Consider the following 24,470-nt stretch of genomic DNA (forward strand, 5'->3'; position numbering starts at 1 on the left):
AGCAAACAGCAGGAAGGACCCCTCCATGCTGTCAGAGTGGGTGACTTGGAGGAGTTTAAAGCATGACTGGCGTTTTTATTCACTCATATTTATTCATTTTAATAACTTGAGCTTAAAAGATCAAATGGTTTCCTGTAGAGTGTAATGCATTGTTTTAACTAATGCTTTAACATTTTACTTTGAAATTATTCAATGCCATCATATAACATTATGCTCAACCCTAATACATCGCATATGAAATCTCAGACGCTCAGGACGACCACAGTCCAAGTGTTAACGGTGCTTTATCCAAGTCAGTTTACACTACCGCAGCTATGACAGAGGCCGGCCAGCATTTCTTGGCGAAACCTCCAAACACACTGATCATAAAGGACTGAAACGTTTAATTGTTTACCATTCTTTCCGTCTGCAGTGCCCATTAGTCATCACCTTCAAGCGTAACAGCTTACAGTTTGGATGCGTGGGAGCTGGACGCCATACAATACACAAACTAGGTGCGTCTGACTAAAAAGACAAAAGTTTAGTCTACAGTTTCAACAGTCTGCAGGAAGAGCAATGAACGGCTCCCGGGAAATGAAAGTATTAAGTTGCACGTCACAAGATTAAAACAGGTAAAAAGGAATTTCCTTGCTGTGTGACCCCACACTGTAATCCTTTTCCTGTGAATTTACAGTAGTCTGAGTCAGTACATCAGGCTTTTCTTCAACAATTAATGATCCTGTAAAGGCAGCATTGTGTCTAAACATTATAAACAATAACACCAAATCATATGACTGTTTAAGGAAGTTCTAATGAACTGTATGACTATTCTACCCCAACTAGCGACTACTGATAACGTTAAACACATGTACATCATCTGTGCTCGAGTGAGTGTGTATGCAAATGAAAACGCCTACGGCTTCAAGATAAAAGATTGCAGGTCTGGGAATAATTTGAGTACTTCATCATGCCCATGGGACAGTTCTGTATAGCCTCCACGGTTCAGAGCTGCCATGTCAACATCTAGAGACACTCCCATCCAGCTACTTTGGAGAAAAGGGGAAAGCACTGCATCCCTCTGTAGCGCATGTGGATTACAGGCAACATTTTTCATCAAAGTGGTCCATATTTCCACCGAGTTTAACTTATGGTGGGTTACTCCATGATGAGTAGCGGTCATTCAAAGAAAGCTATGTGGGAACTGCTGTGTAATTATCATAATGAAACACAGCATAAAAGCCACAGATGAGATGTCTTTACTTTGTGTCCTCTATAGGATAAATCTGCTGAATGAATATGAATAGTTGCAAGGATCTTCTTTTAGGGGACATGTTGTTAAGGCTGCCAGGGGCAGGCGTATTTGGAAACACCCTGTTATGTTAGTTATGTAACTACCAAAGATGGAAATTATATTAGGCATTTGATATTTGGAAAATATGAGGTACTTTTAGCAAAACATCTATCCTTCACCGTAATCTTAATTAACACGACCTCATCTTGTTGTAGTTCCACCTTTGTTTTACACTGATATTGGATGGAGTGTCTGGACATTGTGACTCACTGCAGAGCAACAAAACCAAGCAATATCCACCCTTAAATAATAAGGCAACCACAGGCTACAGTGTGTATGGAAATCGCCACCAACGCATCAACATTCTTTCCTAACAGAGATATTTATTCGAGCTGGAAGAGGACAGACATTTCTTCTACTGATGGAAATCTCGTTTCCAAGAAAACGAGTAACAAAAGAGTCTCTAACTGTAGAACAGAAATGAACTGTTCATTCCATAAAGACAGTAATTTGAAGAGGAAATTCTGCTCATTTTTAGTAAACCGTGGTGCTTTAAATTTTTGACGACAAGAAGGAATTACGTGCGGATTCGAAAAAATACTACAAAAACACAGGGCCAGTGTTTTCCTTTATGCTGGGAGTGAAAACCTCAGACCACATCTGTGTCAGAGGATACATCTGGAATATTGCTAGCTTTATTGTGATTTAGGAGGTTCACGATAAACATCTAAAAACACTAATGTGAGTTTTGGTTATTTATGTGATAATAACTGACAATTAAATCCTAACAAACTACTTAAGGCTTTTCATTTTACGATGTTGGAGACTTCATTTGAAGAGTGTTTCTCTGAATCAAATGATGTTTAGCATTTCAAACAAGATAATATGAACCAAACTAATGTCCTTGAATCACTTAAAATAACTGGTTTATTAAAAGCAAGATGTCAATTGATAAAAAAGTGTAGATGTGTGACCCTGTCGTGGTCCCACCTTCTGGAAAACCAAAGTCGCTCTGCCGGATTTTCCAAAATAAAATGGTTTCAGGAATTTTGTTTTCAACACCGGTAAAATCTGTTTATGTTATTCAATGCTTATTCTATGAGTCATCTTTGCTCTTTTTTTCTTGTCCATATGTTGGAAGTTTGGGTAAGCATTTACCTCACTAGTGCTTTTGTTACAGCGACATCTTGATTACATAAAAAACTCATCTTTAAGCTTTTAAGGTTCACCCTTTTAAAAACATGCTTTGATTTAAGCAAACTTTCTCACTATGATTTAAAGCAAGTTGATCTGGGCAGACATAAAACAGGTCCTTGTTTTTCAGTGAGGCTCTCTAATGACGTCTGAAGTCCTAAATGGAGCAGAAAACTATTCATAGCTGTTGATGGGATAATACTCGTTCTTTTCTTCTTATATAACTTTAAGAAAAAGAAACTGACATACCACTGCTCCACCATTTCTTGCCGTTTATGACGTAGTTGTCTTCGTCCCTGTGAAGAGTGCACTCCATGTTGGTCGCATCGCTGGAGGCCACATCAGGCTCTGGGAAAGGAAACACAGGTAACCTTAAAACTCTCGAATTTTTCAGTGACGAAGAGATTTTAAAGGATAAGTTCACCCAAAAAATGAAAATTCAGTAATGGGAGAATGAAAAAAAAAAAGGGAAAAGGCTCCATACAGTTCATCTGGTGTAAACTAGTCTCCCCCCCGAGACCCCAAACTGATTTTAAAAGACACTAGTCGCACCCTTGTCGCTTGGTCAAGCTTGTGCACCCACTTCAGACAAAACTACAGTAAAGATTTCAGCTTTAAAATGGCCGTAAATGACGTCTTTTCAAATCAATTCGGGATCTGAGGGCTTCTGGAGACTTGGATTATGCCGGTCTAGCTGTATGGAGCCATTTGATGCGTTTTTCGGTTGTTTTTTCTACATTATACACACATACAGAGAATAACGCTGTTTTGCTGTGAAGCACCAGAAATGTTTTGTGGACTCTTGCTTGTTTGAGGTTCTTTGCTAAAATTCCAGCTTAAACCACAGGCTGAATGGTTAAAATAGAGTGCACTTACACCATTTTCATACTTAAACCGTACAAAAATTGACTCTTAGTGAAGTCAAGAGTAGGATGTGTTTATCAGCACAAGATGGAGGTCCCTGTTCAACGTCATTCAGTGAAATAAATCACCCAAGCTGGTGACAAAAAACATCCCCCAGATCACTACTAATCACCATCTGTGTTTACGAAAAACCATGGGGAGGTTAACACCCACTGTAATCACCTCTGGCAACAGAAAGCCTCTGTTTCCAGGCAGTGTGCAAAGCAAAGGGGACAAAGCTGGGAGAAGTTACTCATAGCGAGCTAGTGTTGGAATTTCCAAACAAGCTTTTCCCAGAGTCGGAAGCAGAAGTGCCGCGTGTAACCTTGCTCGTTTCAGATTGGAACCAGCACTGGAACGTTTGGCTGAAAACCACAAGAAACTCTGCGAGGGCTGACTTTTAGCAGTACCTTGAAACTGGGAAGAACATTACTTACTTCCACTAAGTGTTCCAAGATGCTTCCTGAAGTCTGCGTATACTAATACACTTTTTAAATTACATCCCTCAGACTTTCATCACTCAGATCTCCACTGACCCTAGAGAATATATGTTTCCTTTGTCCAGTCTTGGTGACCTCAGTGACCTTTGACATTCAGCACATGTTTGAAACTTCCTCATGGTCACGGAGGTACCTGTCATACAGAAGCAGGAGCGGATCTCTCCTCCGAGCAGAGGCTCCAGCCATTTCTTCTTCTGCTCCTCACTGCCAAACATGTGGAGCACCTCCATATTTCCTGTGTCTGTTGAGAAACATCAAACCGCACACTCTCTTAGAGATTATGAGCTACATATGGAAAAAAAAATGCACCCTATGATTTAAATCATATGGTGTTATCTGATCTGACAAACACATTTTTTTATGTTTTAAACACAGTGACTAAACCTAAAAAGTGCCTGCAAAGTCGACGTTTGGAGAGGATATCACCTGAATCTAATCTATGTTCAATATATAAAGTCTAATCCATGTAAAATGTACACAGTACATACAAAGTACAAGGTCGTGTTGTAAATATGGTCATGTGACTGATAAAATGTCACCGTTATATAAAATATGTAACCACCATGGTCTCTAAATTATCTCAGATCATGTGGGATGTTTTACCAGGAGCCTGGCAGTTGAAGACTTCGGGGGCAAAGAGGCATCGTCCAGTTTCCTCTGCGATGTAGGCATAGTCCAGCTGACTGAGACCACTGACCGCAGGCAGGAACAGGTTCCACAGACCTGCCTCCCTGGCTTTCACCTGGACACACAGATACACGTGTTATTATACAGAGTGTATGTGCAAACTGAATGCTTGTTTTATAAGCAGATGTTTGTGATGACAAGCTCAAGAGGTTGGCTCTGCGTGGCACAAATAACATTAAGTTTACACTATTAATGATGTATTACAGAGTACCGCTGACTCAGAAGGGAGGTGCACTGTTTAGACAAGATTCAAATAAACCTGAACCTTGAACCTGCTCAATTGGTATCCAGGTAATCCCTCTTGGAGTTATTTTATCTAGATTTTTCTTCTGTTCTCTGACTCATATGTGTTTCATTGTGTTTTGATTTGCTGCAGAGTTATATGCTGTTTGACTGCATCGTTTGTTTTATGATAGCAGTAACTTAGACGGGCATCTGTTGAAAAAAAGAACGAGGCCACCAAGTTAATGTGAAGGTCAGAAAGTTTGATATATATCTTTACATACCTTGAGATCTTCTACTATTTGGGGGGTGTGCCATCTCTGTGGAGACTGAGCATGTTTGGAGTAGTACTCTGCTACTTCCTGGAAAAACAAGTTGTTGGTTTTTTTACACATATTATTGCAGATATTAATCAATTCCTGTTACTTCAACCGCATTTATAAATATTTCTCTATGTTACAGTGTGTTATTTCTGCAGGAGAAACTCATTTATTGTTAAATCTGTTTGACAAACAATACATCACTACGCCCACTGCTCCCACAAATTAAACCAAACAAGATTTGCAGTGCCATCACTGCTGCACTGCATTAACACCGCTATGATGCCCGGCCAATGCTGACGTCCATTGACCATTTAAGTAATCAATAGACTTCTTGTTCTCTCGCTCCAGTGAACGAGTCCTGATTGCATGAATGAACTGCCGTGCTCTGTCAAAGCCTTTCATGTCAAACAAATCTCTCTTCTCTTTCTGGCAGCTTTTGGCACTGACCTTCTGAGCAGGAAGCACTTTCTGTCTCATGAAGTCTTTGACCTGCTGCAGAACAGCCTGGCCTTTAGCTGTCTGCAGGAAGAGACCTTCTTCTGTGGGACCTGTGGTGGACCTGGCAAGAAACACATCTCACGTGTTAAACAAGCCAAAGGAAGGAATTATCGGAAGCAGCAGCTGGATGCCAAATTCCAACTGTTGCTGGCTTAAATTAAGTCAGCGGGTGGAGTCAATTTGTTTTCTGGCCTGCAAGAACACTGAATATTATGATTACTGTCAGACTCATTAAAGCATAAATTAGCACATGAAGTAAATGTAAAATTAAGAGTGTATGACTTTCACCTACTTCTATTATATAACTTGTAACCAACTATATTACTCAGTGGGTGTCTGTGACAACTCACAGATAAAATTACCCTTGCAAAAGCAGAAATGAGTCAGAGAGCCATTTACAGCATCTAGCATCTTTTATAAATAACTGTTGAGTCACTGCGTTGATTATAACCAATCTAAAAACATCCACAGGCTTCCTCTTTTGCAGCTCTGAAAGCTACAACTGCAACCCACCTCTGTGCAAGCTGCAAGGCAACCTTAGCCAATGGCTCCACACACTGGCTGAACTCTGCTGCATTGGGAGCACTGGCATTACCCAGCAGGTGGCGTGCATAGATCCCCTGAGAGATCAAAGTGGCAAATAAAGAAAAGTGATAAATATGAGATTAGAATCTACCCAGGTCCCTCTGTAGTTAAGAAGACAATACTTATCCACAGGGTTGGGTAGGAACGGATACGATGTGATCTGGATTAGGTGATCAGAATACAAAAAATAAGGAACTCTTTCTCTTGAAAAAAGGTGTAATTAGAGATTGTAGTTAAACTGTCAAGGATAACATGATAACATTCAAAGTAGTCTGACCCAACTCTGCTCATCCATCATTAGACATTTTAAGTATAGTGTATACAGAGTGCAGCTTTTGCACACCTTAAGGTGGACAGGTGCCTAGGAGAGAACCGAAGGCCGACAAAATCAGAAAAAAGACTCCCGCACACTGTCCGCTACACTTGCGATTAAGTTTATCGAAACGTTGTCGTCAATAAACTTAATCGCATGTGAAGTGGACAGTGTGTGGGAGTCTTTTTACTTAAGTATAGTGTATAAAAAATATTTTGACAATACTTTTATTTGCTCTGTCCGTTTGAATAACAACAAAACAAAAAAGCAAACAGGGAAACAATTTCAGTAGAACTTTGTACATAAGTGGGTACAAACCTGAGCAATCCCTGCAATCTTAAAAATAGACAGGGCCAGGTAGAAATTCAACTGTGGCAAAGCAGATGGGATCCCTCGACATCGGCAGTAAATGGAGGTCAGGTCATCCACAGATGGGACACCTGCTCATTGGTTGGACATGAGACAGAATAATCAGATACAAAAGATGTTAGAGCACAGTTCATTCATCTATTTTGAGCCATTATCTGTACTGATTATGTTGTTCTGGGTTGGTATTTGTACCTTCTATTCCTTTCAAGCTGCCCATTGTGCTGACAACATTGAAGTTTGAAGGCCAGTACTGGGGCATGAGGAAGTAGGCAAAGTCTGCCAAGGGCTGCCCAGTGGTAGACAGCTCCCAGTCCAGCAATGCTATCACACGTGCCTAGAGACATCAAAAACACTTCATAGCATTTCATTCGCATGAAGAAGGTTTGTAAGAATAACCGTTCCAGATGTTGTACCTCTGTTGGGTGGAATATCAAGTTGTCCAATCGGAAGTCTCCGTGGACAAGCGTGACCTCGTTATCACCGGCTGGCAAATTCTTCGTTAACCAATCAGACAGTTCATTCATGGCTGGAATGTCTCTGTGGGCGGCTGCGGTGTACTGCTTCGTCCAGGTGGACACCTTTGGAGACGGAAAGACACTTTTGAATGTCACAGCTCTAAACTAATGTTTTAGGTTATTTTGATGTTTTGAGTACGTCGTCTTATCTCACTTGTCTCTTGCAGTAGCCTGATCCTTTTCCATACCCTTCGAGGTTCAGCGATGCCAGGTTCAGTGAGTGAAGCTTTGCCAACACTTCCGCTGAGGCCACATACAGAGCTGCTCTCTCTGCCGCACTCACTCCAGGGAGACGAAGATCCCTGAATATACGTCCCTGTTCAATAGGGAGTATCTTTTCACAATATGCATCTTTTCATCTCGTGATATGTGACAATGGTATGAGAGTAAAGTACATATTTAAAAGCCTTGGCATCAATTCGGTATGTCAAGCATTCAGTGTGTGTCAGCAGGCAAACACAGGTGAGTCATCTTTTATCATTTGAATATAGAGTAAAGGTCAAGCAAAACAATAATAAGCCATTCTGGCCCTGGTAGCATAAACTTACCTTCACATGCTCCATCAAGTAAAACTCTGTTCCAATTACATCAGTATCAGTGCAGTGCAAGAGAGGTTGAGGTACAGGGAAGCCAGCAGAGAACAGGGCCTTCTGCACCCGATACTCCCTGTCCACCTGCAAACGAATATCCACCATGCTATATGAAAACATCACCCGTCACCATCTCCTTAAATCACACATCCCCCATAGTTCCCTCATAACTTCTTACTCAGATAGCGATATGTAACTGTAAATCCATAGGAATCTTCTCGGAAAAAAATTCGGTTGACTTTAACTTAACTGAAAGAGTGTTTTGGTCAGCGCACAACAGGTCAGGGGAACATGCAAAAATGTTACATTTGTGTACAGACAAGCATACATTTGAATACTTATGGGGAATGTTAGTGTTGTTCCTGTCATGCCTCTTTCTTGTCTTGTGTTGCATCACCTACATTTATTATTTTAAGTATTTTAACAGATATTGCGATCTATAACAACATTTAAGTGTATATTATAATATCATTTTCACTGGAAAAAATATACAAAAATGACAAGGATATGATTTTTGCTGGGGTCCGTCTCAAACAAGTTGGCTCTCCTAAATGTGGGGAACGTCAGCATCTCTGTGGCACCACAATGCTTCAGTTATAACACATTTTACCTTGGCCAAAAAACTGCAGCTGCTGCAGTTTGGATACTAAACTTAGATTTCAAAAATATTTTGATTATGCTCAGCTCTATTCCAAAATACATGTTTTGAGAAGGATTTGCACTGTTTTTCTTCAATATTTACACGCATTTTATGTCTAGGGACTTGAGCTTCTCCCCCTGCTGGACTTGTGTCATGGCTACACACAACAGTCCTGCCAACTAATTTTACTGCCAACATTTTTATTGACCCAAGTTAATAATTTATCAAGCCTTACCTTGTGAGCCCCTGGCAGCAGCTCACCTGGGGGTTTCTTCCTGAGAACATAGCTGTTTGAGGGCGTTTGGATTAGGAAGGTTGGGTTTGACTGTCCAGCACTGAAAAGACAACAAGAAGCTGTTAGCATGTTCTCAACTAGCTAAACACGAATAACACAGTATCAGCTTTCCTATGCTGGGAAAGTGTGAGACCAACCAGTTGTATCTATCTTACCTGTACTGTCTGACAGTTAGTGTGTCGTTATTTGACACCAGTGACTTGACGGACAGATAACTTAAAAGTCTGTCAACACTGAATGCATGTTGCTGTCGTACAGGAGTTGTCAGCTCGTCCATGTCTCAGTTAAAGGTCGGGTTAATGATCTCCAGCTTCATTGTTGAGCTAACTTTCGTTGTTTGTTGATGGTGGTGGTCGGACCGTTTACGGCGGCACACGTCGACGTAACCATGGACGTAACATCCTCACAAAAGTCATATTTTAGAGGAAATATGATTTAAATAACTGACAGAATATAAAAACGTTTGGACATAATTAATTTAACAGTCAGCTCAAATTCTCGAAAAGGCTGTTGGGAAAAAAAAAATCCGCTAATAATGTAGGAACCCTTGTGTTGTTTGTACTCGTTTTCTGCACGGACGTTATTTACGGTAACACACGTCCAGACAGCTGATGTTAGTTGTGAAGACGTGTACTTTTCTGCGCCTGTTTATCCGTCTAGACAGCTCGTTTACGATATAACTTATAACATCGCATTTCGTTGACATCGTTTAGCGGGGGCTTGTTTTCAAAATGGCGACGGTAGAGGAGCTGAAGCTGCGCGTGAGAGAGTTGGAAAATGAATTGATAAAGTGTAAGCAGAAGCAGTGTGCCGTGGAGGATGCTCACAGCTCGGAGCTCCACAGACCGAAAATTGACAAAATGAGCAGCGAGGTTGTGGATTCAAACCCATACAGGTGACTTTTTATGTTATTATTCTGGTTTTTGACAGGTTTTGTCAGCACTGCTCACAGCGTCGAGGGGCTACGCCTTATGAGTCACTCATCCCATATGGTGGTGTTGCATAGACTACAAGCTAATCTCAGCTGTGTTTTCATTGCAGTCGTCTCATGGCTTTGAAGAGAATGGGAATCGTGGATGATTATGAGGTAGGGTTTACAATGCAGAGTTTTAGTTTGTTGCTCTGTCCCCATCAGAAATAATCACAGTATTATATAGATATGGAGGAACTGATACTTGTTACTCCAGTTTCCAATATTTTACAATCATGACAGCTAGTATTAATACCAAAATGTATTTTGAAAGAAATTGTTGGGTGTCAGTAAGTTTTTTTTTTTTGAAAGACAATGTAATTTTTATGCTATTAAAATACAATAATAAACTATCCCAATCCTTTATAAAAGAGTGAATTCCACAGATTGCCAAATATCAGCACTTAAAATATAATTTGACCAATATTTATGAACATATCAATGATTTTAGGGATGCAACTATCATTGCTGATTAACCTGTCGATTAATTTCTCGATTAATTTGTTAGTTGTTCGGTAAAGATGCTCCTCAAATAGGTAGGATCCCTAATTTTTTATCATCAGAGCACAGGGAGTAACAATTTGAACTAAAGTCGGACAATTCAGGGAACTCAATTGTAGAAATATGGAAGCCCTCAGAGGCAAGTGGAAAAAAAGTAAGTAACTTAAAAAAACATATCCTGGGATGTGGCATTATCCTCACGTGTTCTCAAGTCATAAAGACAGGAGAGAAGACAATTTAGATCAGCATTAGAAATCTTCTTTCAAATTTGTTTGACAGAAAATCCGGACATTCACAGTCGCTGTGGTTGGTGTCGGGGGAGTTGGCAGTGTGACAGCTGAAATGCTCACTCGGTGTGGCATTGGTAAGGTAATACAAACGTTTTCATTATTTCTTCCATATCAAGTGAAAAATACCTGTTCATCTTGCTCAGGAGACGATCTGCCTGTCCTTACCCCAATCTTGTCAATGCTTGCACCATCACAGTTGCTCCTCTTTGACTATGATAAAGTCGAGCTGGCCAACATGAACAGGTTGTTCTTCCAGCCTCACCAGGCAGGCCTCAGTAAAGTGGAAGCAGCAGAACACACACTCAGGTACACTGTTGTTTATAATAATCCACTAAAAAACACACAATCGGTTCCTTTTTACTAACATATTTCTCAATTTACCCAACAGGAACATCAACCCAGATGTGTCATTTGAGACCCACGACTACAACATCACCACGATGGAAAATTTTACACATTTTATGGAGCGCATCAGGTGGGCACTCCTACAGCAGTTTCTAGGATTGAATTTTTCTCTAACCGCACACAACAACAGCAAATAATTCTGTGTCTTCTCAGTCACGGAGGGCTGGAAGAAGGGACGCCGGTGGATTTGGTTTTGAGCTGTGTGGACAACTTTGAAGCCAGAATGGCCATCAATACTGTACGTGCATACAAAAACAGAAAAACAGAGTTGTTATCCATTATGGTTTGTGGTTGGTGCTCTTGCAGATTGCACTCATTTTGTCCTGTTTGTCTCAGGCGTGTAATGAACTCGGTCAGATCTGGATGGAGTCCGGTGTCAGTGAGAACGCTGTATCAGGACACATCCAGCTCATTATTCCTGGAGAGACGGCATGCTTCGCTGTAAGTCCGCACGCAAACAACATCACCAAAAAGATATTCAACCACTAAAATACTGGCGCAACATCGTCCTGTTTGAAAAAAATCCAGTAGTTATATTGTAATGTAGTTTCATATGCTTTGGTAGTGTGCTCCTCCTCTGGTGGTGGCAGCCAACATCGATGAAAAGACCCTGAAGAGGGAGGGAGTGTGTGCTGCCAGTTTACCAACAACAATGGGCGTGGTCGCAGGGATCCTGGTCCAAAATGTCCTCAAGTAAGATCATTATTTTTGGCCAGTTGGAAACCTGTTAAGTTTTACACCTACCATTAAAAAGTTTGGAATCACCTGTTATATTGATGTTCCTTCCTTTAACATCTATTTGTAAAGAAGGCTCTCTAGAACCTACTTTACAGTATACATTAGATGTTAAGTACATTTTTTTTGTCTTTCAGGTATCTGTTAAAGTTTGGCACTGTCAGCTATTATCTTGGCTACAACGCCATGCAGGACTTCTTCCCCACCATGGCCATGAAAGCCAACCCCCAGTGTAACGACAGCTTCTGCAGGAGACAACAGGAGGAGTACAAGGTGTGCACTTGCTGTTTGTTTTCATGTATCGAGATGTAGGACTGATCAACTGTTGATTGCAATACAGACTGTTAAAATAGATGGTGCTGCTGTGTCAGCTGTGAAAGATAATGGCGTCCATATGTGTGAATTGTTCCCTTTTTAGAAGAAAGAAGCAGAGCGGCCAAAGGTTGAAGTTGTTGAGGAAGAAGAGGAAGCGGTCGTACATGAGGACAACGAGTGGGGTGAGCGACAAACAGTGTCAGATCTACAACAGTTTGTCTGGATTTGTCATTGAACGACACCCTGACCACATAACTGTGCTGTGCAGGTATTGAACTTGTATCAGAGGTGACTGACGCAGAGCTACAGGCTGCCTCAGGCACCGTGCCTGACCTCCCAGAGGGCATCACTGTGGCTTACACCATTCCAGCTGAGGTTAGTATTCTCTGACAAAACACAGCTTTGAAAGGCTTACATGTTTGAGCTCATTAACTTTCAAGTGAGATTACTGCAGACCTTTTTCCAAAGCATCACACCTTTTTAAATGTAAATATTAGTCAGCTAAATAAGTTCAATGTGACCGCATGCAAATGTATTTGTCTCCAGTTTTATTTTCATTGCATACTGGTCAAAAATGAAAAGTACAACCTAGCTACGTAGGAAACCAGTCTAAAAATCACAATGCTGTGGTCACGAGTATGCACTAATGTAAGTTATCTTGACAAAAGCATGAAAACATACTTTAAAGCATTATGCCACTAGCGTTTGTTGACTCAAATTCTCATATTTTCTTTTCTCATGTTTTGAACCAGCGTGACGCAAGTGGAGAGACGGTGGAGGAAACCGAACAGAGCCTGGAAGACTTGATGGCTCAGATGAGAAAGTTGTAGGCAGAAATCTGAAGAGGCATTTCTGCCATTCAGATAAAACTTTTCTCACGTCTGTTCCTTTGCTTTCTTTGATAACAAGCATCCTCAAGAAAAAGCCAACTAATGTCAAACAATCAGAGGATTAATTCTTCTAACAGCTACTGGGGGAAATGCATGAAAGGGGCTGCTAATGGCATTTCGCTCAACACAAAAAAGCAGTCACATGTTTAATTTGCAGACATACCGGAAAAGTGATTAGCACTTGGAATTGTACAGCCTCTAATAAAGAAGTCTATGAACCTAGAATAATGTCACTGTTAGTGCATTAACATGTAACACAATGTGTATTTTCTACGGTTTTGATCAGTGAATGAGTGTAGGGACCTTTTCATGTATGTGCTCTGTCATTCACTCAGCTTTAAGAAAACATCTGCTGCAACAGTAATCACGAACAATGTTTAAGTTGTCTCAATAAAGTATTTATTAGATGGGATACAATCTTATCAACATATTGGATGTGATTTTTTTTGTTGTCCTGTACAGATTTTACATTTTACATTGATACATGAATATATAAAAACATTAAGATACATTGTTTGCACTATATTTGGCAATGAAACAGAAGGTTTTGGTGTCCCTTTTCATGTACATTCATACGATAAATCGTACTTTAACCTGGACACACGTGGCACCACGATTGTTTTGGTAAATCCCTTTAAATCCTGTTTGTAAATGAATAAATAAATGGGCAAAGTTTTGCATAAGCACAGCATGAAATTAGTACCACAGGTGATGTTTTCTTAGACATGCTTGTTTTTGGACACTTCTCTTGGGTTCTACATCTTCTCCTTTTGGATTATGTACTTAATACTGGAAGGTAAACACTGCATAATGTAAACATAAATGGTATCTTAAAGGGGCACTATGTAGTTTTGGGGGGGAAAAAATCAAACTCAGAATTTCAATATTTACAATATTGTTTGTTTAGTTATTTTTAAAAAATCAGTTAATGAAGATCTTTCTCTTTGGATTAAAATTTCTTCCCCAAGACTACATAGTGCACCTTTAACGGCATATAAGTGTACCTATTTTTCATCATTTGATTTTAGAGACAGTAGCTCTCGAACAATGCTTCATTCAGAGCATCCGGAATGTATGAATTTTTAAGTTTATTCAGAAATCAAACTTGTAACCTGTATCCCAAGTTCACCAAAAAGGAAAGTGCATAGAGTAATATGATTATGAATCCTGTTTTCTGGGTTAAACCCTCATGAAATTCCATTCCTATTTTAAAGATCTATATTTTGAGGCATTAAATAGGAATAGGAATTAAGTGTCTGAATGAACAGAAGTGTAAACCTGAGTTCCAGGTCCATAAAAAGGACTGATTTAAAGAAAGTTTAAAGTTTCTTTGACACATGATTATGTTAAAAACAATAAATACTTTTGGCAAATAGACAGGTTTCACAGACAAATACGGCAGACTTCATAATCATCCTGGCAGGTACAGTATTTTTGACCAAACCCTTTAAATCTTCATTGACAATAATCACAGTTTGATGACCAGGATGGTTCCCTTTTTGATAAAACCATTAGGTCTAATGTTTCTGTTACTCTATGGTAGTTCGAGCTGTCAAAACAGCTTTTTATGTGGCTGAACAGAGTCACCTTGGGGCATGTGGGAGGGGAGCAGGTCCCCTCAGACTGAATGTGTCCCCGCTGGATGAGTGGCGGGACGGAGCGTTCCCACACACCAACGACGGCTCTGCCTCCTTTATCTCCATCGCACGTTTGTAAAGCTCTGCTGCCTTCTCGAAGTCACCCTCTTCGTAGCTATTTATAAGAATAAAAACCAAATAAAACAACTGTAACACAACATTCGCGATTAAACTTATGATTAGCTGAATTTAACCTCAGCCACTGTACCTCAACACAGCCAGGTTTTTTAGGGTCTCTCCGACTCGTGGGTGTGTCCGCCCCAAACTATCCTCGTACACCTTCAGTGCCCGTTCATAAAGAGGCAAGGCATCACTGTGCTTCTTCTGCAAAAGATTAAGAAAATCGCAGTTAGCTATGCTCTAAATTCAGCTACATATGCTCATAATAGCCATAAAATAAACACAAGTATGTACATATACATATGCAAGCCAGAAATACAGTATGTGTACAGACTGATTAAAACATAAACATTCTCACTAGTTGGCAGTAGATCACAGCCAGGTTGACCAGTGCTGTGGCAACACTGGGATGTTTGGGCCCAAAACTTTTCTCCCTGATTTCCAGAGACAGCTCATACAGCGGTACAGCCTTTTCAAGCTTCCCCTGTACAACACATACACGTTCAGATCAGATTCCCAGCCGACAACAAACAAAGAAATGAGCTCTTCACAGAAAGAACAATAAAGTTTCAGTGTTCAGTGGCACACTTGTCTCACTCTGCGTTTATAGAGCATGGCCAGGTGTTTAAGTGTGTATGCCAGCGACGGGTGGTCTGGAGACAAGGCCCTCTTGCGGATGTCTAGCGCCCTCTCATACATGTCCTCAGCCGTTTCATACTCCCTCCTCTCTGTGTGCAGTGCAGCCAGGTTGTTGAGGGACTGAGCGCAGTCTGGGTGATCCGGACCAAGGACACGCTGACGCATCTCCAGAGAGCGGGTCAGGAACATTTTTGCTGCACTGGTAAAGACAAAAAGACAAAAGACATCAGACAAACAAATATCAGGTAGAAGAAAGAGTGTTACATGTATTTTTTTGGGATGCCAGCTGTAACATCTGTGCCTTACTCCAGGTTGTTTTGGAGGTAGTACAGGACGCCCAGTTCATTAAGTGTCTTGGCAGAGTCTGCAGAGTCTTTTCCTAGTGTCAGCTCCTCCAGCTGCAGGGCTCTGCGCCTCAACAAAGTGAAGCCGTACTGAAGAGATTAGAAAAACATGCATGTAAAATATGACTGATTAAGTGAGTATGACTAAGCGTGTGGGTATCTGTGAAACATGCTTACCATATGACCTTTCTGTCGAGCGGTCTTCTGACGGATCTTCACTGACCTCTTCCTGAGTTTCTCTGCTTGTTCATACCTGCCAGGTGAAAGCCACCGTATTTTAAATGGACTTGTGCATCAAAAGTATCACTGACTGTTTAGGTTAAGATCACAAGATCAACAACACATCTGGGATGCTGCTTTGTAGACACATTGCTTGGCAAGGGATAACCAAAAAACTATTCTACCTGAACAGCAATTATAAAATACCTTCATGCATATCCACATGAATACACAATCATTTACTTGTTTTGTTTCTGATAGAGCATGGCGAGTGACTCCAGCTCTCGTGCCACGCTGGCATGCTCAGCTCCGTAGGCGTTCTCACTTATCTCCAAGGCCTGCTTGTACAGCTGCTCAGCGTTGCCGTACTTCTTCCACTGTACATAAACCCCGGCCAGCTGGTGGAGGGAGCGAGCCACGCTGGGATGGTCCGGATCCAGTGCTGTCTCCCTAATCTCAAGGGACCTTTGTAAAGGAGCTACGGCCTAGCCAAAGAGACAGACAGACCTTGATACACATGTAACTCTCAGTATGTGTGCTTTTCTAGTAGAAAATAAGATATATAGAAGGACATTCATTGGACATTTTCAAAGCTAATATGTAATCCACAATATTACCTGACTAGGGAGGCCAAGGTCTTTGAGGAAACGTCCTAATGTCTCATAGAGGTTTGCAAGCTTGGTCATGCTGTCTTCACTCTCACAGCTCTTCTCATAGTGTTTCAGGGAGTCAAAGTACTCAGTGGCCATGGAGCTTTTGTCTTTGCCCACATATTGCCAATAGGCAAGCAGCTCAGAGAAATGACCCCTAGAGGACGAAAAAGAAAACAACATACACCTGTAAGACTATATCCAAGTAAATATGGCAGGCTTTGTAATATCAACTTGTGTCTGTGTGCATTTGTTCTACCTCTTGTAGAGGTTTTGGGAGACAAACAGGTTCAGGAGGCTAAGCTGTAGTTTAGTCTTGTCCTCCTGCTGTTGGAGCAGCCAGGGCAGCTCATCAGCCACACGCCAAGTCACACGGTCCTGGCTACACACACAACACACACCATGACACGAGTTGTACTGACAGAAGTTGCATTGTTAGGGCTGTCACGATATCCGATTTTCACTCGACAATTATCATGGCCAAACAAATTCACGACAAAGATAGTATTGTGATAGCTATAGAAATTTGAAAACAAAAATGTTATCAATCAAATCTATGTTCCACTGTGTGTTTTGTCTCACTTTTTGGCAAAAAAAAAACAAAAAACCCTCAAAATATGAGTGTAGGGAGGTGGAGAGAGAGCCTGCAACCATAACTGCAAAAAAAGTGAACTCATAAACCAAAGATACATAAGGCCAAACATCTTTGCAGGATTATTCAGACGACATTATCATATGTGTATTATTAACACAATATCAATATTTCATTTTTCAATATCAAGGTTATCGTGAATAAGATATATTGTATAAGGAAATATGACCCCTCTTAATAAGCACCTGAGTTGTTGACTGAAGTAATTTATGAGTTTGTCTCTGTAAGCAGCAGAGCTGCTTCCTCCACCCAGGAACTCCAACCTGACAGCTTCCCAAGCCTGAAGGACAAACACACACACAAGCAAAAACTTCAAAATTGTCTATTCATAAAGGTTCTGTCACATAAATATCAGAGTTTTGTGATGCACTTTGTTTTTTAATGACTTTGTGCTCTATAAGTTTTATCACCTGCAGGTGTTGAAACCTGATGAGCCCACAGCGGAGGGTTACAATGCAGAGTCTGTTCAAACGGTGAAGCAGAGATGACAGGACAGGCAACTCCACTTCTGGTAAAAGGTCTAGTACCTCTGATTCACTCACTCCATTATGGCTGGCACATACAAGGCACAGTATCTGAGGAGAGAACAAAAAAGGTCACACAAAGGATCGCATCCAGAGTGTTAATGTGAGTTTCTGTGAGGCCGAACGAAACAGACACAGTGCAATAAAAATCTGATGTGGAATCTTTAATTCATCAAAAGAAAAGGCTAATCATGAAAACACAAAATAACATGGTGAAAAGGTAGGTTTGCAGCACACACCAGTAATCATGACACAACTCTGTGTTTAAGATGAGAAAAGTTATTGTTATTTTGTCACCTCTCTCATAACGTGTCGCTCTCTGTCTGTGCTGAGGGAGTTCAGCGTCATCTTGAGCGCCTGCCGATAAAGTGACATGGTGTCCTGACACTGTAGACACTGGTCGAGGCTCTTCTCCAGTGACCAACTTGATATACTGCTAGGACATAGCAAAACACGGCATAATCAACAAAAATGTCAATATATGTAGCCACACATTCACATACATAAACGTATTTAATAAATATAAAGTTGCAAAACCAAGGGTGGCTGACCTGATGATCATCCTTGCAAGTAGTGTGACGTACAATGCATTGCAGGTGGATGCAGAGCGACAGTGCCTTTCCAGCTTCTTCTCCTTGAGCCAAAAAAAACATGCAAATGTAGCATTCATACAAAAAGAAGAAAAGAAGGGTTGATGAAATGATTACTGACCTGGTCCTTGGTAAACTTGATACCCATGCTCTGGCACTCTGCATTAACAACGCTCCTGACCTCTCTAGGACTCAGTGGGTCTAAGTGGAGGGTGGGCCACAGCCTAAACAGAGATGGTCACTCAATTACAAACAGCAATACTACAAGAGCATATTTATAAATACATGCCATTGCATGGTGAATAAATAAACAGCATTTTGAACCAATATAACACATATACAGTAAATTGGAATATTTAAAATTCAAGCAGTTCGTCTCACCTCCAAGCTTGAGGACACGTCTCTACATTGACAGACACCACCACTCTGACATTGACAGGAAGAGGGTCAATAAGCCATTTCATGTGTCTTTCTGCTTGCTGGAAAAAATGAGAAAAATTGGAGAGTTGGAGGAGTTGCTTTGAAGTATACGTTTAATCTGTTTTAAAACATACAGGTGTACCTGTATTTGGTCAATGGAGTCGATGATGATGATGATGTTTCCCTGGTGCCGTGCTGACAGACGTTCAAGCCAGCGGGGAAACTCCTCCAAGATTTTACTGGGCTCCATGGACAAGCCAGAAATGGACCAGAAGTGCTGCAGCAGCTATGTGACAACAGAGAGGCAGACACAGAAAACACATCCCCACCGTTATTCAGTAAGACTGAGTCATCCCTGGAAGTAAGTCTATGGATGAGCTTCTCCTTACTTTGACTGTGAGGCGTTTGATTATCAGAACTGGCTCCGAGCTTGTGGAAAGTGGGCGACCGACAAAATGATAAAGGAACAATGTGTTGGGGGACTGTTTCTGCTGCTGCTCGATCCTGGAAGGGATTCAAGGACAATTAGCAAAGTAGACAAAGAACAAAGTATCCTGTTCCATGATGACACATTGCACCTCTAAAGCAGCGCAGTATGAAAAAAAGAGGCAAAGGAAGGATGCAATTTAAATAGACAGGAAAACACTGAAATATAAACATGATGTCATAATTGTCCTTCTGGCATTTTGTCAGAGAGCTACTAGACTGAGAAGTGAAAAATGATCTAAACAGGCCTAGAAGTGCTAAATTAGGAAAATTACTCAACATCCCTGAAATGAAATGCTTTTAACTACAATAGTCGTCCAAAAGTTGGATTTTAAAAGTCAAAAGGAAGTATATCACACTTCACCAGTTCTCACCATTTGGACAGCAGGAGAGACTTCCCTGAGCCTGGACCACCAGACACTAGTAGAGGAGGGGTGGGAGGGGGAGCAGCTATCATGTCATTCAAGCGATCTATGTACTGAAGAGGACATCAGATACAACACTGTTTTATAGAGTTTCATGAACAAATGATGAGACTGGAAGATTAGATTTAGAAAGCTAAATTGAGTGGAATATGTGTAGTACCTTCTGAAAGCCTAGCTGGGAGGTGGAGCTGTTACAGGCCTGCTGGTAGGACTCAATCTGTTCCTGCTCATCATGCAGGTCCCACAGCACGTCTCCTGAGTCTTCCTCACGTCCCTCCTCTATCCCAGAGTCTTTAGAGTCAACGTCTGCTCCTTCAAGGCCCAGCAACTCCTACATGACGAGGGTAGAAGTGGAAGTTCAGTGCCGGGAGGCTCTAAAAAGACAGATGCTGAGGGACAGTCTGTACCTGTTTGATGACTTTCTCTAGCTGAGCATTAATCAGGTCGGCACCCTCCTCTGCAGAACCACAGTGATCCACCACCTGGGTTAATGTTCAAAACATGTCAGCACAAGCACTGTGTGGCACTGTGGCAATCAGGAAAACGCATTGTCAGCTTTACAGGGGCAGTAAACAGACAACTTCTGCTTTTGGTGACAGTTTAAAATATGGTTATGAGTTGCTGACAGACTCTGAATGTAAAGAATAGCAATGCAGAAGCACATTCGTGAATATTCTCATGACTTTAAACTATCATAGATTTTTTAATGATCAAGCTATTATGGTGATCATGGTAAAATACAATCCTTTATTTACCTTTAACACTTTGTGAAATATCTCCTCCCCTGTGACTTGTTCATTTAATATACGGCACACACCAACCTTGATTTTGGCAGCCTTGTCTGCAGCGTTGACCCTTTCCAGCAGTTGCCTGGTCGGTCCAGTCAAATTGTGATCTTCTTCAGTCCTGAGGTAGAGCACCAGTGGATGGCCATCTGGATTCTTCACAAAAGCCTCCTCACAATCCTCCAGCACAGAGCTACACACATTCATAAATATCAGAAGAAAGTGTCTCATTTATTTATAAATAAGCAATATAATTTATGTGCAATCTTACCTATCCAAGTGTGGATAGGTCTAGGACTTACTGTACCTAGTGACAGTAGATTTGAGAAGGAGCACACACACAGAGCTCCTTTCAAGCTCCTGTTTGCGCTCCACAGCGTATGAGGCAGCGTTTTCCTCTGGGAAGCAGACATTCAGGTAGAAATGGCCGAGACCCTCACACATTCTGCGTAACACAGGAGAGTGTTTCTGTAATGCAAACGTAAAAAGAAAGATTTCCCAGGCGAGGATAAGTGGCATTTTAAACCAGGTTAAATTACAACTTTCAGTTTTCTCTGTTTTCCACTGAGTCTGACATTCAGACTAGGCTTGAATTGACCAAACTAATTTCCCGAGGGTAAATTAAAGGCAATGAAACACTAAATGAAGTCTTAAATTAAATCTCTGCGAGCATGTAACCTACATTGATTCTGTCTGTCAGTAGAGACATATTGATTATGTTGTCTCTTTCAGTGAAGGCCAATGAGTACCATCAGCCAGAAAGGAACTTCTTTTTGACTAAACACCTCAATATCAGTATTGTGACAATATTGCAGGGATGATGATTGGTACTTTCAAAAACCACTGCTCCAACCAACCTTAATAAAGATGTCAAGCTCAGCTTTGGTCTCCTGGGTAAAGATCAGGTAGCACCGCACTGTGTTACTCCATAAGGCCTGGGGCACATGAGGGGAGACCTGAAGCAGACTGGCCACTGCAGCATCCCAGTCATCTGACACAAACACACACACATGGGAAAAGTTATAAGTAAGAGGTCAATTTCCAGAGCTAAACAGCAATCATAGCCTTCTCTCTCCTCTCCCTTCTTTCTACAGACTTACTGAAGTTTACTTACCTCTGCTCACATTTGCAAAGGGTCCCTCCACATCTATCAAACTGTGTGCAAACTCCGGCCCCCGGAAGGTCTGTTGCAGCTGCATCATGCTACCCATAGAGGGCTCACTACCCAGCACACCACCAGACCAGTACTCGCACTGCGTCCCTGCAGCTAAAGACAAAAACAGTTAACAAATGATATAACATTATTGAAGATTTCATCGGACAAGACAAAACCTAAGATTTAGTTTTTAATTGCAAATTACTGCTGAAAAGATGGATGGATGAAAAGAACAAAAAAGAAAAGGTCCCAATATTGCCCTTACCAGTGACAGTGGTTTGGTTGTCATCTGAGTCAGAGTCATTTGGGTCATACACCTGGATGCCCTGAGCCTGCAGCTGTTGCATTTTGGCCTCCAAGTCCCTCTTGGCCCGGAGGAGATCCTGAATCTCCTTTTCTTTTGTCTCCCGGAAAATCTGGCAGTGATTTATCCAGTAGGTTAGGGCTGCAATCGTGATAACTGGAGAGTATGTCACACAGCTACTAAAGCTGCAACTGGCAAATATTTTCTTTTTTTATATATTATACATATTTTTGTTAAATGGATGGAGATTAATTTTGCTGTTGACAACTAATCGATTAGTTGTTGCAGCTCTAACAGCAACACGCATTTACATGTGTGGTGTGGTTTACCTTAAACTGTCGTTTTACTTTGTCCCTGTCATGTTCAAAGGTGGCAGCCCTCTCCATAGCTTGGTACTTTGCCTCAAGAGCACTCTCCTTTTCTCTAAGGATCTTCTGGTAGGTCTTCTGCAGAGCCTGTTGTCACAATGAGATGCAGCAAATGGTCACCATCATGAAACATCCATTAAACTAAGCTGTTAAAGCTGGAGTGCTGTGATAAGATGGTAGCCTCTGGATTTTGGTAGTATCAGGTGAAATCGTCACCTGTAGCTCAGCTCTCAGCCTCTTGTTCTCCTCGTCCAGCTTGGCCTCCTTCTTTTGCATGGATGTGATCTCGTTATTCTTGCTGACTCGGAAGATTTCATACTCTTTACGGAGCCTTTCATACTCAGCAGCGTACTCCAGGTCCACAGAGCCTGTTGATTTGAAACTGGCCCCAATCACCCGAGGTCCTCTGCGAAAGGAGCTGCGCAGGAGTCGGGCTTTGGGTTTCACCTCCACCGGGATCTCACAGGCTTCCCCACCTTCACCCCCATACCCATCCTCTATCACCTCTCCGGGGCTGACCAGAGAGGATGCGGTGCCCATGGTGGCAGCTGAAAAACACTACTCAGCCTTTTCGGACGCACATAGCTACTCCTGCGCGATGACAGACATGAGAGGGAAAGTTTTCATCTACCTAGGCTTTGAAAAATGATTGTTATCTGCATTTCTGTGCACTTATATGGTTCCTAGATACTGTATAAAAAACGCAGAAAAGCTAGTAAATAACAGCTACAAAGCTAACTTGCTTTCTTCACAAGCAACAGCTCTCACGGATTTTATTTTTAAAGGAGCAACCCAGGCTACAAAAAGCTGACTTAAAGCTAACAGGTTGGCAGTTGCTAGCTAATTACAGCACGAATAACGGTACAGACAGTTGTACTTGGTTAGCTAACATTATAAAAATAGCTCTTCAACACGCTCGTCGCGATATTTGCTGGAGTATAAAGACTACAGGAAGGACACAATAACTCCCGTATATGTTTTAGCTTTGACAAAATGTTGACTACAACCAACAGTATTGGTTTAAACATGTGAAGCTAGGTTAAACAAACAAGAATGCGCTTACGGTCCGCTCCCTTCACAGCTTCTTCCTGGCTGCCTTGGTAACAAGTAGATGTTACGGGTGCTCGCAGAAGTCAAACTAAGTAAAAGTCAAATTCCTTCAAAAGTTGACCGACGGTGATATCCCACAGTAATTGATGCCATTGAAATTAACTGACTCTTACTTTTACTTCAGTCAAAATAGCAATACCACAGTGTATAAATACTAAATACTAAGTAAAAGTCCTGCATTCAAAGTTAAAAGATACAAAAATAGGTCTATTTGCATCAAAATGTGCTTAAAGCAGCAAAAGTTAAAGTTCTCATTGTGCATAAAGTCCTTTTTTAATCTACAATCATACCTCATAAGTTATTTGTTGATTATAATTTGTTTTATTATTATGAATCTGTAATGTAACTAAAAGTATTACATACATGTAGTGGAGTAAAAAGCACAATATTTCCATCTGAAATGTAGTGAAGTAGAAGTGTAAAGTAGCATTAAATGGAAATACTCAAGTGAAGTGCAAGTACTTGAAGTAATTGTACTTAGTTACTTGCCAGCACTGCTGACAGAGAACACTTTTTCAAATGCAAATACCTTTAAAATGAAATATACAATATATAATAAAGTTAATTCATTCATGCATTACTTTTATAAGGTATGTTTGCCTGTGTTTTTACAAAAAAAAAACAGTCTCTTGGTAATATTGAAAGTCCTTTGGGATTGGTTTAGCTGTGAAGGAGTCCTGTAGGAATTATTGCAGGTATTGGTAGTAAGTCCCTGCAGGACTTTACTGAGTAGCTGTGAGTTGTTTTGCTCAATTAAAACAAAACTGTGGCAGTTTTAGAGGAAATCCAGCACTTAATTCAAATCTTGATTGTAAGGTTGCCAACTGATTTTAAAATTGTCCCACGATATGTGTTGGATGACAAGATGTAGTAAGAGGAGTAAGAGGTGATAGGGGTTATTACTTCCTCAAAAAGTGGAATTTTAGTAATCTAAATGTGGAAAGAACTGTTGCACCACTGAAAGAAGAAGTTCATATTTTTGTCATTTCCACCTAATCACAGACTGAAAATACTGAACACTGCTAACCTAT

The 24,470-nt window shown here is 41.0% G+C and overlaps 3 protein-coding genes across 6 annotated transcripts in view; 1 reads left to right on the forward strand and 2 right to left on the reverse strand.

Moving 5' to 3' along the window:
- acad11 (acyl-CoA dehydrogenase family, member 11) overlaps window positions 1-9,343 on the reverse strand; it is a 63,711-nt gene extending 54,368 nt beyond the window's left edge. For both annotated transcript variants that reach the window (XM_084340979.1, XM_084340978.1), the window contains exons 1-13: window positions 9,060-9,343; window positions 8,845-8,944; window positions 7,928-8,053; window positions 7,534-7,695; window positions 7,278-7,442; window positions 7,057-7,198; window positions 6,814-6,935; window positions 6,111-6,217; window positions 5,547-5,658; window positions 5,061-5,138; window positions 4,471-4,609; window positions 4,001-4,108; window positions 2,714-2,812 (exon numbers count right to left, since the gene is read on the reverse strand). In XM_084340979.1, the coding sequence (XP_084197105.1) occupies window positions 2,714-2,812; window positions 4,001-4,108; window positions 4,471-4,609; window positions 5,061-5,138; window positions 5,547-5,658; window positions 6,111-6,217; window positions 6,814-6,935; window positions 7,057-7,198; window positions 7,278-7,442; window positions 7,534-7,695; window positions 7,928-8,053; window positions 8,845-8,944; window positions 9,060-9,181 (1,582 nt within the window). In that variant the 5' untranslated portion in view covers window positions 9,182-9,343. The remainder of the gene's footprint in view (window positions 1-2,713; window positions 2,813-4,000; window positions 4,109-4,470; window positions 4,610-5,060; window positions 5,139-5,546; window positions 5,659-6,110; window positions 6,218-6,813; window positions 6,936-7,056; window positions 7,199-7,277; window positions 7,443-7,533; window positions 7,696-7,927; window positions 8,054-8,844; window positions 8,945-9,059) is intronic.
- Window positions 9,344-9,484: 141 nt separating this feature from the next.
- uba5 (ubiquitin-like modifier activating enzyme 5) lies at window positions 9,485-13,438 on the forward strand. Of its 2 annotated transcripts, XM_084340593.1 has the most exons (12): window positions 9,486-9,799; window positions 9,946-9,991; window positions 10,655-10,744; window positions 10,862-10,971; window positions 11,054-11,140; window positions 11,224-11,308; window positions 11,407-11,511; window positions 11,636-11,763; window positions 11,943-12,078; window positions 12,224-12,302; window positions 12,389-12,495; window positions 12,873-13,438. In XM_084340593.1, exons 1-12 carry the CDS (start codon window positions 9,636-9,638, stop codon window positions 12,948-12,950), a joined length of 1,215 nt encoding a protein of 404 aa, XP_084196719.1. In that variant the 5' UTR covers window positions 9,486-9,635; the 3' UTR covers window positions 12,951-13,438. The 2 variants fall into 2 exon arrangements, with proteins under 2 accessions (XP_084196718.1, XP_084196719.1); XM_084340592.1 differs by having other exon boundaries at window positions 9,485-9,799; window positions 10,655-10,971.
- nphp3 (nephronophthisis 3) lies at window positions 13,387-23,439 on the reverse strand. 2 transcript variants are annotated; one of them, XM_084340591.1, is made up of 28 exons: window positions 23,393-23,439; window positions 22,546-22,920; window positions 22,291-22,416; window positions 21,923-22,073; window positions 21,616-21,768; window positions 21,359-21,492; window positions 20,809-20,969; window positions 20,538-20,694; window positions 20,124-20,198; window positions 19,877-20,047; window positions 19,666-19,769; window positions 19,195-19,309; window positions 18,948-19,091; window positions 18,767-18,864; window positions 18,507-18,609; window positions 18,347-18,429; window positions 18,093-18,228; window positions 17,682-17,846; window positions 17,457-17,551; window positions 16,879-17,001; window positions 16,587-16,776; window positions 16,213-16,454; window positions 15,928-16,003; window positions 15,713-15,840; window positions 15,365-15,605; window positions 15,126-15,251; window positions 14,856-14,971; window positions 13,387-14,762 (listed from the first exon to the last, which is right to left on the reverse strand). In XM_084340591.1, exons 2-28 carry the CDS (start codon window positions 22,867-22,869, stop codon window positions 14,594-14,596), a joined length of 3,906 nt encoding a protein of 1,301 aa, XP_084196717.1. In that variant the 5' UTR covers window positions 22,870-22,920; window positions 23,393-23,439; the 3' UTR covers window positions 13,387-14,593. The 2 variants fall into 2 exon arrangements, with proteins under 2 accessions (XP_084196717.1, XP_084196716.1); XM_084340590.1 differs by having other exon boundaries at window positions 18,093-18,231.
- Between the last annotated feature and the right edge of the window lie 1,031 nt (window positions 23,440-24,470).

The sequence above is a fragment of the Pagrus pagrus genome (genome assembly GCF_965226575.1).
Source record: "Pagrus pagrus genome assembly, chromosome: 20".
In the NCBI taxonomy this organism is placed as follows: Eukaryota; Metazoa; Chordata; class Actinopteri; order Spariformes; family Sparidae; genus Pagrus; species Pagrus pagrus.

Bases quoted from the DNA above. Each gene is read 5' to 3' on its own strand.
- uba5 (XM_084340592.1), top strand. From the start codon at position 9,636: ATGGCGACGGTAGAGGAGCTGAAGCTGCGCGTGAGAGAGTTGGAAAAT. The intron at 12,079-12,223 runs GTGTGCACTTGC...TTCCCTTTTTAG, and splicing joins GACAACAGGAGGAGTACAAG to AAGAAAGAAGCAGAGCGGCC. The intron at 12,303-12,388 runs GTGAGCGACAAA...TGTGCTGTGCAG, and splicing joins ACATGAGGACAACGAGTGGG to GTATTGAACTTGTATCAGAG.
- nphp3 (XM_084340590.1), bottom strand. From the start codon at position 22,869: ATGGGCACCGCATCCTCTCTGGTCAGCCCCGGAGAGGTGATAGAGGAT. The intron at 20,695-20,808 runs GTACAGTAAGTC...GAATGTGTGTAG, and splicing joins CTCAAATCTACTGTCACTAG to CTCTGTGCTGGAGGATTGTG. The intron at 18,865-18,947 runs GTACACCTGTAT...CATTTTTTCCAG, and splicing joins ACTCCATTGACCAAATACAG to CAAGCAGAAAGACACATGAA.